We start from the raw sequence: 15,696 nt of genomic DNA, 5'->3' as shown, positions 1-15,696 counted from the left end.
AGATAGATTTGTGAGGGGTGTACTTATATATGCTGAGCACTGTATATCAGGTAACAGGTAAAAACAGAGAAAAACTGCCTGAAATGTTCTTTGTTGTCAAAATGTCAAGGGCAAAATTATTATTTTGTCATTAAAATTAACTTGTGAGCAAAAAACGCCTGATGTATCAAATGGGATACAAAATAAATATAATGAAAAAAAATGTATGAAGTAGTTTTTATTTTTGCAAGATCAAAACATCTCAGTTCCAGAAAATGAGACTTTTCTGCCTGTCATTTGATAACTCAGTTCTTGCAGGTGTTTTTTTCACATTCACCACATTTTATTTTACAATTTAATGCATGTTCCTGTCATAATTCACACAAAGCACCATGAGGCGTAGGGAAAATGTGGATTAAAGATCATGGCTATTGATTTTCCAATGGAGACAATGAAGGGAATGGATTTCACATAAATGAGACAACTATAAAAAGGTGGAAGGCGAAATAGAGTTTCATTTGGCCAAAAAAGAGAGAGATAAAATTTCTTCTTTTCTGTTATAATGAAGTGAAATATGTCAGGCTCTTTTCAAGCATTGTCTGGCTTCAAGCAGGCCTTTTTGTTCTGATTTCATTGACGGATTGTATTTCTTTATTATATACCCAACGAATTGACTTCTTCTGAGGTCAGAGTGATAAATGACTGTGTTAACAGGTGAGCATGTAACCGCACAAAATGTTAAAAACGCTGTTTGGGAAAGTCAGGTGGAAAAAATACTGCGGCCTAAAACCTGTTAACACTGCCATTTGATAATTAGTTATTAATCTCTGAAGATCAACGACCGCCTTTATAAGTCTAAAGCCGCTTTTCCATTGCGTCTGACAAATGACATTGAAAGATCAGAAGTCATTCAATTCTGATGGATTATATTATGGCATGATATGGATATGCAGAAATCTTTGATCTGATTTGAGCTATTGCAGCTTCACCCTATGCAACTGACTGACTGGATGTACTGCAGAAATAATTACCATAGTGAATAAGCCAAGGATAGTGGTATAATTTATATAGTTTATATTATTTATATAAAGTACTATAGTCAATTGTTTTAATGCATTTTTAAACACAATCAGTTTAATAAATACTTCCTTTTGTCTTTGCCATGATGAAAGTGTATAATATTTTACTAGTTATTTTGCAAAGATACTAGTATTCAGCTTAAAGTGACATTTAAAGGCTTAATAGGTTAATTAGGACAAGTCATTGGTCAACAGTGGTTTGATCTCTATAGCCAATCAAAAACATATAAGAGGGATAATAATTTTGACCTGCAGTTTTTCAGTCCTATTAAAACAAATAAGACTTTCTCCAGAAGAAAAAAAATATATATAGGAAATACTGTGAAAGGTTTCTTGCTCCATTAAAAATCACTTGGAAAATATTTTTTTTAAAAAACATTTCATAGGAGGGTTTCAATAAATTATCATTTTGTCAATATCACACACTCCTACATGTCTTGTAATAATTTGAGATGAATTACATTTTTACTATAGTAAATAAGCCAAGGATTATATAATTTACTGTATAAGATGCGGTACAGTCTAAGTACTATCACACTTCTGATGAAAATCCATATATTAAGTTACATTTTAGATACTAAATTGTCTGTTTTTAATGTTTCACCAATGATAATGCCTGAAAACAAATGCTGAGCAGAACTTTTGTGTCTTAAGGCAGCACTGTGGTGTTTTATTCCTAAATTAATGAGCAAATCATATGACTCAATGATTCAATGATCCCTTCATAAAGACAGCACTTACTCTGCATCTACAAATCAGTCAGTTTAAACGAATTATTTGAAAGAATAATTCAATGAATCACTCATTAAGACAAGGATTTGTTGCAATCTACACTGAAAAAAACTATTCAAAGAAGATTCCTTGGATTTACAATTTTTTTTAAGTTAATTGTTTGTAAACAATTTATTTGGGCTGAATTTAAACAAACAAATTAAGTTGAACATTACTAAATTAAATTAGTTTGTTTTAATTCAACACATATAAATTGCTTGCAACATTTTGCAGACATAATTTTTTTGTGTGTACTGATGTCAAACTTATTTATACTTCACAGGTCTAAATTTCCTAAATTTTGCAAGTGCTGTTGAATAGAGAGAAGACTGTTTTAACACATTTTTCTAAAATTAATTTTAATAACTAATTTCTTTTGTCTTGCCATGATGACACGTGACCTTTTACTACTTATTTTGCAAGATACTAGTATTGCAGCTTAGTGTAGTGCAACTTAGCGACTTAAATAGGTTAATTAGGAAAGGTAGGTTAAATTAATCAAGTCATTGGTCAAAACAGTGGCTTGTCCTGTACCCAATCTAAAAAATAATGTCCTAAGAGGGCAAATAATATTGACCCTAATTTTTTTTTTATTAAAAACATTTTCCAGCCAAACTAAAAGAAATAAGACTCTCCAGAAGAAAAAATACAGGAAAAACTGAAAATTAAACATCACTTGGAAAATATTTTAAAATAATAATAATTTCACATGAGAGTTTCAACCATAATTTTGTCAAAATCACACACCCATAATTTATACTATGATATTTCATTTCCCAAATAAAATAACCTTTGTTTTACTTATATTTAATGACAATTTATTTACATAAAACCACAATTTCAACTTATTAACTTCTGTTGTAATCACCTCCACAAGCTGTGGTAAATTACCTGCACAGTGGCTCAGTGGTTAGCACAGTTGCCTTACAGCAAGAAGGTCGCTGGTTTGAGTCCCGGCTGGGTCAGTTGCCATTTCTGTGTGGAGTTTGCATGTTCTCCCTGTGTTCAAAGTCCAAAGACATGCGCTATAGGGGAATTGGGTTAACTAAATTGACCGTAGTGTATTTGTGTGAATGAGTGGTTATGGGTGTTTCCCAGTGCTGGGTTGCAGGCGGAAGGGCATCCACTATGTAAAACATATGCTAGAAAACATTCTGCTGTGGTGACCCTTGATGAATAAAGGGATTAAGCTGAAGGAAAATTAAAGAATGAACTCTGATATTTTACACATAATATTAATGTTAATTATAAACAATATTGGACCTAAAACTGATCCTTGTGGTATGCCACAATTTATTTTCATATATGAGGATTTATGGTTACCATTTTCAACAAACTGTTGTCTATTTCTTAAATAACTGCTTATCCAATCCAAAGCTACTCCTCGAAAACCAAACCTTTCTAATTTATTTAACAAAATATCATGATTTATTGTATCAAATGCCTTCTTTAAATCTATAAAAGTTCCAACTACCTTTTTCTTTTTATCTATCTCATTAGTAATTTCCTCAATCATTTCTGTTAATGGCAGAGATGTTGATCTATTTTTCCTGAAACCATATTCCTCATCAGCTAAAAGGTTGTGCGTGAATTTATCAAGCCTTTCAACAAAGTGTTTTTCCCAAGATGTTTGAAAACAGTAACTATTTGAAATAAAAATACATTTTCTCCAATAATATTCCATCCATCCTCTGCATGTTGTTGAGAAGCAGCATGGAGCTCAGCATGGAGTCTTAATCACCTGCGTTACACACAGATAAAGGGCCAAATCTGATCTACATCTGAAGCAACAACTGGGCCAATAATACCCTGCCATGCCAAGCCTCTCTCCGCAGCGTTTGCATTGCAGCTGACCTGGAAACAGCCTCCGTACCACACACAGAGAGACCCAACTGCTCTGTTACAGCACTCGCTTATTAATAAAGCCATGTCATTATTATTCATATACATCTGGAGTGACAGGATTGCACTTCAGGACGTGAGCATCACCTCCAACATGCTAAAACATCCTCCATTCTGACACTGAATCATCCCGGCAATGAGCGGCTCTTAATAGACTGACAGTCTTCATGTACTTATTGGTGCAGATTGAGTTTAAGACCTGCCATAATTTCTACAGTAGGTTAAATATAGCACAAATTGAGAATCTGTGCCACCGTGCCTCATCGGTGAGAACAGAGAGGAAGATAGACAGCTGAAAAATACAGTTATGGTCAAATGAAGGATCCCTGACACCTTAATAGTGCTGGCATGTCCTGGGAAAAATGTGACTTAACTAAGAAAAAAATATAAATAATATAATATAATATAATATAATATAATATAATATAATATAATATAATATAAAATAATATAATATAATATAAAATAATATAATATAATATAATATAATATAATATAATATAATATAATATAATATAATATAAAATAATATAATATAATATAAAATAATATAATATAATTTAATATAATATAATATAAAATAATATAATATAATATAATATAATATAATATAATATAATATAATATAATATAATATAATATAAAATAATATAATATAATATAATATAATATAATATAATATAATATAATATAAAATAATATAATATAATATAATATAAAATAATATAATATAATATAATATAATATAATATAATATAATATAATATAAAATAATATAATATAATATAATATAATATAATATAAAATAATATAATATAATATAATATAAAATAATATAATATAATATAATTTAATATAATATAATATAATATAATATAATATAATATAATATAATATAATATAATATAATATAAAATAAAATAATATAATATAATATAATATAATCTAATATAAAATAATATAATATAATATAATATAAAATAATATAATATAATATAATATAATATAATATAAATAATATAATATAATATAATATAATATAATATAATATAAAATAATATAATATAATATAATATAATATAATATAATATAATATAAAATAATATAATATAATATAATATAATATAATATAATATAATATAATATAATATAATATAATATAATAGTGACTGTTTTAAGTCTGTGTATAATTTTCATATAAAATCTTATAAATAAAATTATTAAATATATTTTTAATAAAAAAAATCTATAAAATATTAAGAAATAATCTTAGGAATTCTCACTAAAACTAAAAATATTAATTATATAGAATACATTATGTTATATTATATATCAATTTTATTTATTTATTTATTTATTTTTAGCTAATTTCATTTACAAGCATTTATTATAAGCACCTTTTAATATAAGGTAATAATTTATATATTATATTTTATTTTATTTTATTTTATTTTATTTTATTTTATTATATAATATTTTATTTTATTATATAATACTATTTTATATTATATTATATTTTATATTATATTATATTATATTATATTATATTATATTATATTATATTATATTATATTATATTATATTTTATATTATATTATATTATATTATATTTTATATTATATTATATTATATTATATTATATTATATTATATTATATTATATTATATTATATTATATCATATTATATTATATTATATTATATTATATTATATTATATTATATTATATTATATTATATTATATTATATTATATTATATTATATTATATTATATTATGTTATATTATATTATATTATGTTATATTATATTATACTATATTATATTATATTATTACAAAGATAGTATTGATCCATAAAATAAAATGTAATTATTTCTTCCAGTGCAGCCTATACCAGCATCTCCCTGACCATATGAAATCATACAAATCATTCTCTCCATCCATCTAAAAAATAAATCACATTAACAAAATTATGTTTATATTTAACACTTTTAAAACAACATACAGCTGAAGAAGCTGAAAAGTAAACACGCAGTTCCAAAGAACTACATTTTCAGTGTGTTTATATTTATAGAGGAAGCAGAAAACCCTGCTGAAAACAATCTGCTGGATCCCACTGTGCAAAAGCCATTGTTAATGAAGAGCCGTGTTTCCTGACAGTGTGAAGAGACACGCTTTTCAACGATCTGTGGAGTCTGAGGGGACTTCAGATACACTAATAACAAGTCTGCGTTTTTCTCCAGAGTGTTGAGTGGGAGGGAGAGACGATGATGGCGTGTCATGCTTTTCATACGCTACTAATAACATCTCTCGCTCTAGCAGATGTGTGTGAGCTATGGAGAGGATTCGGAGGTGGATTTATGATGGACAATATTACAGGGTGAGTTTACCCAAAAATCAATGTTTGCTATTAATTTGATCAACCCCAGGTTCTCCAAAATGTGTAAAGCGCTTTGAGGACCCATAAAAGCATTATATAAATTTTAGGGATTATTTATTATTATTATTATTCAAGATGCAATTGACTTTCTGGTGAATTACACTGAACTGTGGTCCTCATACAGGGTTTCTGCAGGTTTCACCAAGTCAAATTTAAGACATTTAATACCTTTCCAAGATCATTATGGATGAAATTTCACATGTATACAGGGCTAAACACAAAGAATTTTTTTTCGAATGGCCAGTGGCAAAGATTTTTAATTGCAATTTAGTTATTTCTTAGCCAAAAAATGTGTCAAAACAAGCAAGCACTAGTAGTTGTATACATAGTAGAAAAACTGAGTTAACAAATGTAATCGTTTATTAAGATGGACTGTAGATGATTAGATGAGTGTTGGCCCAACTTTACATAGACAAAGGAAAATTAAGAGCTGTTTAAAATGATTTAAGGGCTACAACATAATATTTTGGTGAATTTCAGACTTTTTAAGGCCTAAAATGTAGTTTTAATTAATAAACATTTTGAGACCTGGTGGACAACCTGTCATAATTTGCAAGTCAATTCCAATTAACATTTGGGAGTCAAAAAAAACACAGGAAAAACAAAAAGAGTATAGATGACTTCTGAAAATATGATATATTATTATTATGATATATTATATTATTTTATTATAGGTCTTATGAAGTAAAATGGTCCATCTGAGTCAGAAACTAAACATTTAATCCACAGCTTGGCACCGTACCCAATTTTAATGTACTGAACATCTGACTGGCAAATAAACTTATTTTTCTAATAAAATTTTACCAAAGTTGCACAAACAAAAAACATTTAGTAACAATTTTATTCAACTGAACAGTGATCTGGATTAGAAACTTAATATGCAATACTTTAAAAAAAATGTAACCTGTCGGAGCTGAAGAACTGTATCTTCATATATAAAAGTAAAGCATATCGGTTTGAAGGATTAGTTAAGGATCATTTATTACACGGCTATCTGGAATACTTGATTTCGACTGTTCAGTCGCGACATTCCAAGGTATAAAACAATGTTTTGTGCAAAATCTTTTATGTTTTGTGGCAAGTATAGCCATGTAATAAGCAGGATAAAGTACATCCAGAACAGTTGTTCTAGTAGAATAAAGGCCTTCAGTCTTGTGTTTAACAGAAGAAAGATCTAAAGCTCTCGTGAAGTGCTTTTTTTAAAAACTCTGACATAATTTCAACTTAAACATTAAAACAGAGCAGAACACAGAGCAGCTCGTCCCCTTTTAAAAAAAAAAACCCAGCCAATTGCATTTTGTTTTTGAGTGGTTGAGCTAAAGCACATCAAATGAAAAGCAAATGAGAAGCGTCTTGACAGGGGCAGGACAGATACTAGAAAACATTTGATTTCCAGAAGATTAGATGTCCAAAAAATCGTTGAACCACTTATGCCGAGTTCAGACTGCACTATTTTCAAAGTAGTCGTGTCACAGATGTTTTCACACTGCATGACTATCTGAGGTAGCGCTCTGTCGGTGCTGTTTTTACACTGCAAGATGGATCGACGACAGGGGGGTTTCACACTGCATTACAATAGGAAGAATCGCCGACAACTTTGTCCAAAATACGTCTTACAACGAAACACGCAGGAAGTGACACGGAAACAACGCGAGGTCACGAAGCATATCTTTTGTCATTTACTACATAATGAGAAAGAAGCCTTTAGTGGGGTAGAAAATGTACTATTTTGCTCACCTGGCTTTAGAAGGGAATTAGTCATTTCTCCTCAATGTTTTTTCTTTGTCGACCCAGTTGTGGTATTGCTCAGATGACACGTCAAACAGACTCGGGTGCTCCTGCCAAATTTCAACTAGTTTTTCCTTCATTTCTTGGGTCCGAATAAACTGAAAATGAGCGCTTTTAACTTCTTCCCCAACCTCCCGCTGGCCTGCAGATACCCACACTATTGGATGCTGCTCTCTCGTTGGCTGTAGGTAATCGCCGATGTTGTTTTCAATCACATTTCCCACGGCATGATTTGAATCGCCGACAGCTCCAGATATTTAGCATGCCACATATCTCACAGACTTCTGCGACTCATCTGCGATTCTCTCAGATCGCATCTTTGATAGTTCATATTGTGTGATTGTTACTCACGTGAACGAGCACCGATTTGCCTGTGATTTCAGGCATTTGTCGGCAATTTCTCAAAACCTGTCGGCGAGTCAAAATCTAGGCTAAAATTATGCAGTCTGAACTCTGCATTAGGCAGAGGTGACAAACTGCAAGCTTTGAATGTTTATACCTTCTAAATGCGAATTTTGTCACTGTTTTGGAACACACATAGCTTATAGTTATCCTTAAGACGAACATACTGATACTAACATCTAAAAACCTTCATTTTAATTCCACGAGGACCACATGAGGGAGCGTGAATGGTAAGGTAATTTTAATTTGGAGTGAACTATCCCTTTAAGGTCAAACATGTGATAAATGAAACACAATAAAGCTGTGTAATGAAAGTAGGACGTCCAGCATCTTACCTGACGACTCCCTGTGTGTTTCTCAGGACAGAAGCAGCGAAACTCTGAGTTACTCCAACCAGACTGGTACCGTCCACCTCGACGATCTGATCATTCACCTTAATTCTGTGGAAAATGCAAGACGGAGTAACACTTATTACATTGACTCTATTAGGACACTGTGTAATCTCTAAAACAGGTGTATGTAATACTGTGAATGCTAAACGGTGATTTCTCAGCCATTCTGGGATAACTTTTTGCTTAATTATGAGGCCTTCTCATCACTCTGCTATTATTACTCCATTTTTCAGTGGATCAAATATGATGTATGAAAGACGTGGCACATCCCAGGACAGATTTTATAAAGTGAGTTTGAGTTGAAGACTTCTTTGAAAAATATGTAAAGATAAAAACAAAAATACAGATTGAAAAGATGTAGGAAATATTTATTGCTTCTTAAATATGGTAGGTATGATTTCTGTCCTGTCAACAGTTAACTGATAATATGTGTGATAATATTTTTTATAATAATAAAATAACTTTTAAGGTTAATAATTATAATGAAGGTGAAAAAATTGAAGTATTATTATTATTTTTTTAAATGTTCTTTATTCTATGTGAATCAACACAAATATGAATTACATGTTTATGTTTATTATAAAAAAGTATTTTCTAAAAATGTAATCAGAAATCAGGCTTTCAGAAATAATAATAATAATAATAATAATAATAATAATAATAATAATAATAATAATAATAATAATAATAATAATATATTATACGTTTTATAATATATATTCAATATTTCGATTTAATATTTAAATGAATATTTTTTCTAAAGATAAATTCTTTGCATAATCTGAAAATACATAAACATTATTTTATTCTGAATAATTATTATTTTATATTTAAAATTATTTTTAAAAGTATTTTCTTAAAAATACAGCATGTGCTGCAAACATAAAAAGATATGCTGTGTGTGAACAAACTATATTTAATAATTAATGCTTAAAATACTTTATCCTAAAAATTACAAAGTACTTAAATAATAAAAATAATTATAATAAATATTAAAATATATTTCAGATTTTTATTTAATATTTAAATGAACGTATTTTCTAAAGTTGTATTCTTCGCATAATTTGAAAATACATAAACATAATTTTAATATAAATAAATGATTTTATTTGTATTTTAATATAAATAATTATTTTAAATATTTTTTTAAAATAGCAGCATGTTCTGCAAATATAAAAATATATACTGCATATGAACAAATCATTTTTAATATTTAATGCTTAAAATATTTCATCCTTAAAATTACAAAGTACTTAAATAAACAATTTAAATAATATATATTGAATTTATTTCATATTTTTCTTTAATATTTAAACTAATATATTTTCTAAAGATATGTTTTTTGAATAATCTGAAAATACAAAAACTTATTTTTTTATTACAAATTTTTTATTTCATTTGTATTTTATTATAAATAATTATTTTTAAAAAGTATTTTCTAAAAAACAGCAGCATGTACTGCAAACATATAAAAATATATACTGCATGGGAACAAACAATTTTTAATAATTAATGCATAAAAACACTTTATCCTTAAAATTACTTAAGTACTTAAATAATAATAATGGTGATGATAATAATAATAATAATAATAATAATAATAATAATAATAATAATAATAATAATAATAATAATAATAATAATAATAATAATTTAAAATATATTTCCTATTTCTATTTAATATTTAAATGAGTATATTTTTTAAAGGTATTTCTTTGCATAATCTGAAAATACATAAACATAACTTTATTATAAATATATTATTTTATTTGTATTTTATTATAAATAATCATTATTTTATAGTTTTGATTATTTTATAGGTATTTTCTAAAAACTAGCAGCATGTACTGCAAACATAAAAATATCTATATATACATATAAGCTATGTTCTTTGCATAAACTGATTTAATGCAGAATTGTTATTATAAATAATTATTTTAAATATTTTTAAATAGCAGCATGTACTGCACACATACAAAATATATACTGTATGTGAACAAACATTATTTAATAAGTAATGCTTAAAATACTTGATCCTTAAAATTACAAAGTACTTAAATACTACTACTACTAATAATAATAATATCTAAAGATCTGTTTTTACTTTGACATTTAAAAAAAATATCAATTAATAACTCACTTTATTATTAATATTAAGTCATAATTACTTAAAATCACACAGAGTACTTCAGACTGCTAATGATTTAGGCCACAGGTCAGGAGCCCCTCTTTCAGCAGTAATAATGATATTATTAACAAGTTCTCAGTTGAACTTGGTGGCCACATTCTTTCAGCAGCTGAAGAGTAAATGCTCACAAGACAGAAGGAATTACAATCACTGCTTGTGGATTACAAAGAGACGAGTAAGCTCCTTAACAACATGTGATAATACAATTTTCAATATGCCACAGTGTTTGCATGAAGGGCCCCAACTGCGTGATATATGTAATGAGATTTGCGAGTTTGACCACATTGCTTTGACCCTTGATTCCTGTCTGGATATTGAGCTCCTGGCAAAATCTCATCTGTTATGCAGGGCAAAGCAGATGGAGAGATGCTTGCAAGATTGCATCCTAATGTGCTGCTAAAGAGTGTGGTGTAAGCACGGTCTGACCTTCACATGCGTTACTCAATGTCGTCAATAAAGTAAAACTGACAGCAGGAAATAAGTATTCCTCTATGCAATAAAAAATTAAGCTTTCGGAGTCCTACATTGTTGCGCTGAGCTCAGAAGCAGAGTTAATGGTGAAGGAAATTACATTTTGACTGCAGAAAGGCCTTTTGGAAACCTGATTGCAAAGCTCACAGTTGCTTGGTAATCTTGAAACAAGTAAAGATGTCTCAGGATTTCACTCAGAAAAATAAGCAATGCTTTCTAGCAGTCTGAGAATAACATTGAAAGTAAAGCTGCACGAGATACATGCAAAAAAAAGAAGATTTTTGCTTCTTGTTCAAACTACTGATTTAAAATGAGCTGAAACAACACAATTCTTGAGATTTGTTTTGGGACAACTAAATTGCTTTATGTTCAATCCACTTAATAGTTAATAGTTAACTTAAAGGTGACCTGATATGCCTCTTTTTGCGAGATGTAAAATAAGTCTCTGGTGTCTACTGTATGTGAAGTTTCAGCTCAAAATGCCACACAAATAAGGTTTTATAACTCTTTGAAACTGCCTCTTTGAGGCTTTGATTGTAATTGTGCCGTTTTGGTGACTGTCGCTTTAAATTCAAAAGAGATTGTGCTCTTTTTAAAAGAGGGTGGAGCTATAAATGCCTATGTGTCAGCATAGTGGCAGATTTAAAAATAGTCCTATGCTAATGAGGGAGAGATCATCGCTAATGGGCGGGGCTTTCCCCCTCTGATGACACGTACGAAGGGAGAATGTCAATCAAAGTGTTTCTGCAGGCTGTTTTTATTAAGTGTGATTATAAAAAATAAAATTAATACATTTTTACAAATAAAAGCATTTTTTTTTTCAACACATCCCATAATTTCCAAAATATCAACTTCTACCAAATGGTTGATATGTCGGTTTATGGTAAAAGTACTAATACATATACTATGAAAAATCTGAAAATATGAAGTGTGAGACCAATTTATTAAAATAAATATTCAAAATAAAACATTTATGAATACCAAATCATCTTTATTTTTTGAAGTATGCCATTAAAAATTTTAATTGTAATAGATTTTTATTGATTTTATTGTAATCTTTTTTTACAATAAAATCAAAATAAAATGCAGTAGTGCAACCAGATTATGTTTGTTTGATTTTTATTTTGTAAACCCACAATGCTGTGTAAACCATTATTCTTTAAATTACAGTCATTATTTAAAACAGTAACAACATGGTCAACCACTTGGTAGAGCGGGCAGTGAAAGGGATATTCTTGATAAAAGAAAAGTAAAATATGAAATAATACATAAATGCACTGTAAAAAAAAACTGTAGATTATGTTAAACTGACTTAAAACAGCTTGGATAACTTATAAACTCAAGTTAGAACTTTATTAAAGTAAAAATGAACTAAAAACATATGCTATCATGACCAATATTTCATATAATTGACAGAGTAGTATTTTGAAGTGCCTATGATATCAATATGTTCATTATCACAATACACTGTATTGCTGCATACCAGCATAGGTCTACCTTAAACAACCAAAATGCTTCACCTTTTTAATCCCAAATGTTTTCTTGCGATTTTAGAATCTACATTTTACTACTTAGACCTCTCTAACACTCATGGGTTGATTTCACTCCTATTCCTACCCTCTCTTTAGGATTGTCAAGCTCCTGAACTGCAAGCATTCATAAAGCCCCAAAGATTTGCTTTCATTTTTGGCAATGTGCAAATCACATGAGAGACTTTCTAGGATTCACTAAATCTGGCAGCTGCTGAAACAAGCAAGGGTTAGAAATCCTTTACCTTCTATTAGTTTTTGAATGATTTCTCTCTCTCTCTTTTCAAAATGAAGTAAATGCTCAGGGTGTTGTAATACTGATATACATGTCTATCACTACTTTCAATGTGTTTCATGTTTAGTTTACCTTCCATCTCTCTCTGCGGCTCCTCCCTCTATGACAGTCTTGACGAAGATGCCCAGCTTCTCCAGGCCTGCGTCAGCACCAACACCCATTCCTATAATACTGATGCCCAGGCCATCATCATCTGACACACACAGATGGGCATACACACATCAGTGCAGGAAACAAATGTAAAGAATGACACTTCAATAAATCATTGGATGGATGGATGGATGGATGGATGGATGGATGGATGGATGGATGGATGGATGGATGGATGGATAGCTGTTGGACGAATGGATGATGAATTGAATGTTGGATGGATTGATGAAATGTTTGATGGATGGATGGATGGATGGAAGATGAATAGCTGTTGAATGAATGGATGATGCATAAATGTTGGATAATTTGATGAAATGTTTGATGGATGGATGGATGGATGGATGGTGCATAAATGGATGGATGACGGATGGATAAATTGTGCATAAATGGATGAAATGAAGGATGGATGAATGGATGGATGCAAGATACATAGATGTTTGATGAATGGATGATGCATGTGTGTTGGATGCATTGATGAAATGTTGGATGGATGGATGGATGGATGGATGGATGTTGCATATTTGGATGAAATGATGGATGGATGGATGGATGGATGGATAAAAGGATGGATGGATGGATTGTGCATAAATAAATGCAATGAAGGATGGATAGATGGATAGATAAACATTTGATGCATAAATGGATGAAATGATGGATGGATGGATGGATGGATGGATGGATGGATGGATGGATGGATGGATGGATGGATGGATGGATGGATGGATGGATGGATAGATGGATGGATGTATGGATGGATGGATGGATGGATGGATGGATGGATGGATGGATGGATTGTGCATAAATGAATGCAATGAAGGATGGATTGATGGATAAACATTTGATGCATAAATGAATGAAATGATGGATGGATGAAAGATGCAAGGATAAATAGAGTAAAAGGTGCATGTATGTTGGATGGACTGATGAAATAATTAATGGATAAATGAATGGATGGATGGATGGATGGTACATAAATGGATGGATGGATGGATGGTACATAAATGGATGGATGGATGGTACATAAATGGATTAATTGGTGGATGGATAGATGGATGGTATGTAAAGTGCTGAAATGATGGATGATGAATAGATGGATGGATGGATGGATGGATAAATGGCTGATGCATGTATTGATGAAATTATGTATGGATGAATATTTGATGAATAAATGGATGAAATTATGGATGGATAAATAGATGGATGGATGTTTGATGCATGAATGGATGAAATGATGAATAGATAGATGAACGGATGGATGGATGGAAGATACATGGATGGATAGATTAATAGGTGATGCATGGATGCTAAATGAATTGATAAAATGATTGATGGATGGATGGATGGATGGGTGGATGGATTCCCGGCAGCTAGCTCTCTGCAACTCTCAAATGGTCTCTCACTGAAGCTAAGCAGGGCTGCGCCTGGTCAGTGCTTGGATGGGAGACTACATGGGAAAGCTAGGTTGCTGCTGGAAGTGACGCTCAACCTATGGGTCCTAACGCCCCAGTATAGTGAAGGGAACTCTATACTGCTCAGTGAGCTCCATCTTTCGGATGAGATGTTAAACCATGGTCCTGACCCTCTGTGGTCATTAAAAATCCCAGGATGTCCTTCAAAAAAGAGTAGGAGTTTAACCCCGGCATCCTGGCCAAATTTGTCCACTGACCTCTATCCATCATGGCCCCCTAACCATCCCCATATCATAATTGGCTTCATCACTCTGTCTCCTCTCCACCAATCAGCTGGTGTGTGTTCTGGCGCAATACGGCTGCCATTGCGTCATCCAGGTGGATGCTGCACACTGGTGGTGGATGAGGACATTCCCCTCTCAAAAAATGTGTAAAGCGCTTTGAGTGTCCAGAAAAAGTACTATTTAAATGTAAGGTATTATTATTATTTTTATTACATAAATTGATGAAATTATAGATGGATGGATGATGCATAAATGGATAAAATGATGGACAGATGTATGGATGGATGTTTGATGCATGGAGGAAGAAAATTATGGATGGATGGATATTTGATGCATAGATGGACGAAATGATGGATTGGTGGATGATTGTTGCATGAATGGATGAAATGATGGATAGATGGATCAATAGATGGATGGACGGAAGACGCATGGAAGGGTAGATTTATAGAAGATGCATAGATGTTGAATGGAATGAAACCTCCACTTATTAGCTAACAGTGTTATGCAGAAACATGGACAATATTGCTCGTGTTTGGATCTAAATGTTTTTTTAAAAGAATATCTACAAGGAAAACCATGGCTGGTTGAAACAATTGGTGATTTTTCTTAGTAACTATAAG

General features: G+C 30.4%; 1 protein-coding gene across 1 annotated transcript in view; it reads right to left on the bottom strand.

Annotated features, from left to right (window-relative positions):
* ppp1r9a (protein phosphatase 1, regulatory subunit 9A) overlaps positions 1–15,696 on the bottom strand; it is an 87,610-nt gene that overhangs the window by 37,491 nt on the left and 34,423 nt on the right. Inside the window, exons 4-5 of the mRNA XM_056480454.1 lie at positions 13,306–13,426; positions 8,694–8,798 (exon numbers count right to left, since the gene is read on the bottom strand). Of these exons, the coding sequence (XP_056336429.1) occupies positions 8,694–8,798; positions 13,306–13,426 (226 nt within the window). The remainder of the gene's footprint in view (positions 1–8,693; positions 8,799–13,305; positions 13,427–15,696) is intronic.

Source organism: Danio aesculapii, chromosome 19, assembly GCF_903798145.1.
Source record: "Danio aesculapii chromosome 19, fDanAes4.1, whole genome shotgun sequence".
Classification (NCBI taxonomy): domain Eukaryota; kingdom Metazoa; phylum Chordata; class Actinopteri; order Cypriniformes; family Danionidae; genus Danio; species Danio aesculapii.
This window is presented reverse-complemented; position numbering and strand designations above follow the sequence as displayed.